At 33.2% G+C, this 2,500-nt stretch overlaps 1 protein-coding gene across 2 annotated transcripts in view; it reads left to right on the top strand.

Moving 5' to 3' along the window:
- LOC133191893 (protein zer-1 homolog) overlaps window positions 1-2,500 on the top strand; it is a 20,836-nt gene that overhangs the window by 6,169 nt on the left and 12,167 nt on the right. For both annotated transcript variants that reach the window (XM_061327639.1, XM_061327640.1), the window contains exons 7-9: window positions 143-205; window positions 631-685; window positions 1,374-1,427. In XM_061327639.1, the coding sequence (XP_061183623.1) occupies window positions 143-205; window positions 631-685; window positions 1,374-1,427 (172 nt within the window). The remainder of the gene's footprint in view (window positions 1-142; window positions 206-630; window positions 686-1,373; window positions 1,428-2,500) is intronic.

Raw genomic sequence — 2,500 nt, 5'->3', positions numbered from 1 at the left:
TTTTTGAATTCGCCCACCTATATGAGTAGGGTGAAAGGGGTGAAAATTTCCCTGTATACAGTATATCAATTAAAAGTCATGATGTATGTTGTTTCAGTAGTTGATTAAAATTTTAATAATGTTTTATATATTTTGTTTACAGTGCTGCACTATTCTATATACTTAAAGGAGTGAACAGAGAAAAAGTCACTCAGCTTCAGAGAAGGTAAATAAAACTGGCAAACACTATGTACTTTATATAATGTATCCTCTGTAGTAAGTGCTGAGAGCTTCAGAAAATGGAGTCTCCTAGTAGATTTGCCTGTGAGTGATTGATGCAGTATGTCCAAAAGTGTTGATTTACATTTAAACATCATTAAGAACACCTTGAGGAAGAATTTTCCCCCATAAATATACATAATTATGTTTTCTGCAAGCTGCTTGAACAATTAATTGAAAGTGATGTTTTTTTAATTAATTATTTTTTTTTTACATCGTAAGAAAATCAGTGCTTATTTTTCTTTGATACATGTGTAACGGAGTGCTTCTGGAGGCATGGACAATTTTTGGGATACATTATATAACAAAGTTTTGCTGATTTTGTAAGATCAAACAAATAAGATTTGTACAAAGAAGATTTTGTGATTTCAGGAGAGTTATTTGGATATTGTTGGATGCTATGGAAGAACATAGATTGGATAAAACAGTAAGTGTAATTTTAATCTGTCATATCTAATTTTAACTGTTTATACTATAAATATGTGTATTAATATCTGATTGGCAATCCAAGTGGATTTGAATCAAGTATTGAAAATCATGCAGGAATATCCAAAAAAAATTTCTTTAGAAATTATCTCTCATGCATGGATATTTGTCAATTTCAAGTTATGAGTCAATCAAAATTCTATTTCACTGAATGTTCTTGTAAGTTGGATTCCTAATTCAAAAAACATATGTTGCAGATTTAAACATTAACATTTTTAAAGCACCCATAGGTTGTGACTGCTATTTTCTGAAAGATATTTGCAAGTGATAGAAGGTAGCAGATTTTATGACTATTTTTCACACATTTAAGATATTAGTTTATAGTGTTATGAATTTATGAATACAGTAAAACCTGGTTATAAAGAACTCGCTTATATGGAAAACTCGGAAACCTGTCAGGAACCTTTAACAAATCCCAAAACAGATTTTTCACTTTGTTTCTTATACATATGTAAAGAAGTTGGGCTATATGGAAGTAAAATTGGAAGTCCAAGTAACTTCCCTATAACCAGCTTTTACTGTAGAGGGAGTGAGATTTGGGGGCGGGGGGTTAAATTTTGAATGCCATTATTCATGTACAGTGTATTATTTAAAAAAACGTACTAAAATAATTTATCTCACTTTTAAAGGTGCTGAGAAATGTGCTGCTGAATTTTTGTAGCATGAACCTCCCTGAAAACATGGTATGTTACTAATGTTTGGAATCAGATTACAACTATATTTAAGGATTTTTTTTATTAATTTATTTTTATTTTTTCTAAATTTATCCCCCCAGTAATTCCCCCATAATTGTCTAAATATTATGCCTTTTTCAGGTCACCTGAGTCACTCAAGTGACCAATTGCTTTCTGTTTGGATTGTGGGTCAGTCATACTTTTGAACATTTTCAGCTTCTTCTCTGGAATCGCTGAACCAATTAAAAAATAAGTAGTATGTAGCATCTATGGGCAAAGGGGAACAAAAATTATGAATTTCATGGTCCTGGCCTCCCTGGGGCTTGAAGGGCTGGTGCCAAAACCATTAAAAATGCCATTTTCAAATATCTTCTTCTTTACTCCTGGACATTAATCAGTCAAACTGTTGGCTTGATTATAATAAGTATTGAGACCCCCAAAATTATGAAATTCAATGTCCCAGGGTAAGCAGTTCTGGTGATAGGGTAGGGCTCTGTTGATCTTATACATGTAGTGAAAATGCATTAATTCTTTAAAAATCTTCTTCTGTCCCCCTGTATATTAAGCAGACAAACTAAGTGCAGTTATAACAAGCAAGGGTGTCTTTTCCAAAATGTAAAACTCATCGACCCCTGGGTCTGGGGTTCTGGTGCTAGGGCAGGGTTGTATTGATTTATTTATGTACATTTATTCCTTGAAAATCTTCTCTGTTCTTGGGTATCAAGCAGACAAAGTAAGTGCGTGGTTATGATGAGCAAGAGTACATCTACCTCAATAATTAAATTCATGACCGCAGGGGCAGGTGTTCTGGTGTTTGGATGGGGCCCTATTGATCATATAATGAAAATGAATTAATTCATTGAGAGTCTTCTCTGCATCTGGGTATATAGCACACAGATGCATGGTTATGATGAGCAAGGGTGCCTCTACCTAAATTGTAAAAATTATGATCCAGGGCAAGGTTCAAAATTAAGTGGAAATACTCGCTAAATGCGACCATAAAATTCATCTTAGTGAGTTGTCACATTAAAAACTAGCAAAATTTATCCATAAGTTCCAGTTTGGGGTTTTTACCTATATAA

This window comes from Saccostrea echinata, unplaced genomic scaffold, assembly GCF_033153115.1.
Source record: "Saccostrea echinata isolate AGI-Se365-2 ecotype Australia unplaced genomic scaffold, CSIRO_AGI_Sech_v1 ptg000025l, whole genome shotgun sequence".
Lineage (NCBI taxonomy): Eukaryota > Metazoa > Mollusca > Bivalvia > Ostreida > Ostreidae > Saccostrea > Saccostrea echinata.
This window is presented reverse-complemented; position numbering and strand designations above follow the sequence as displayed.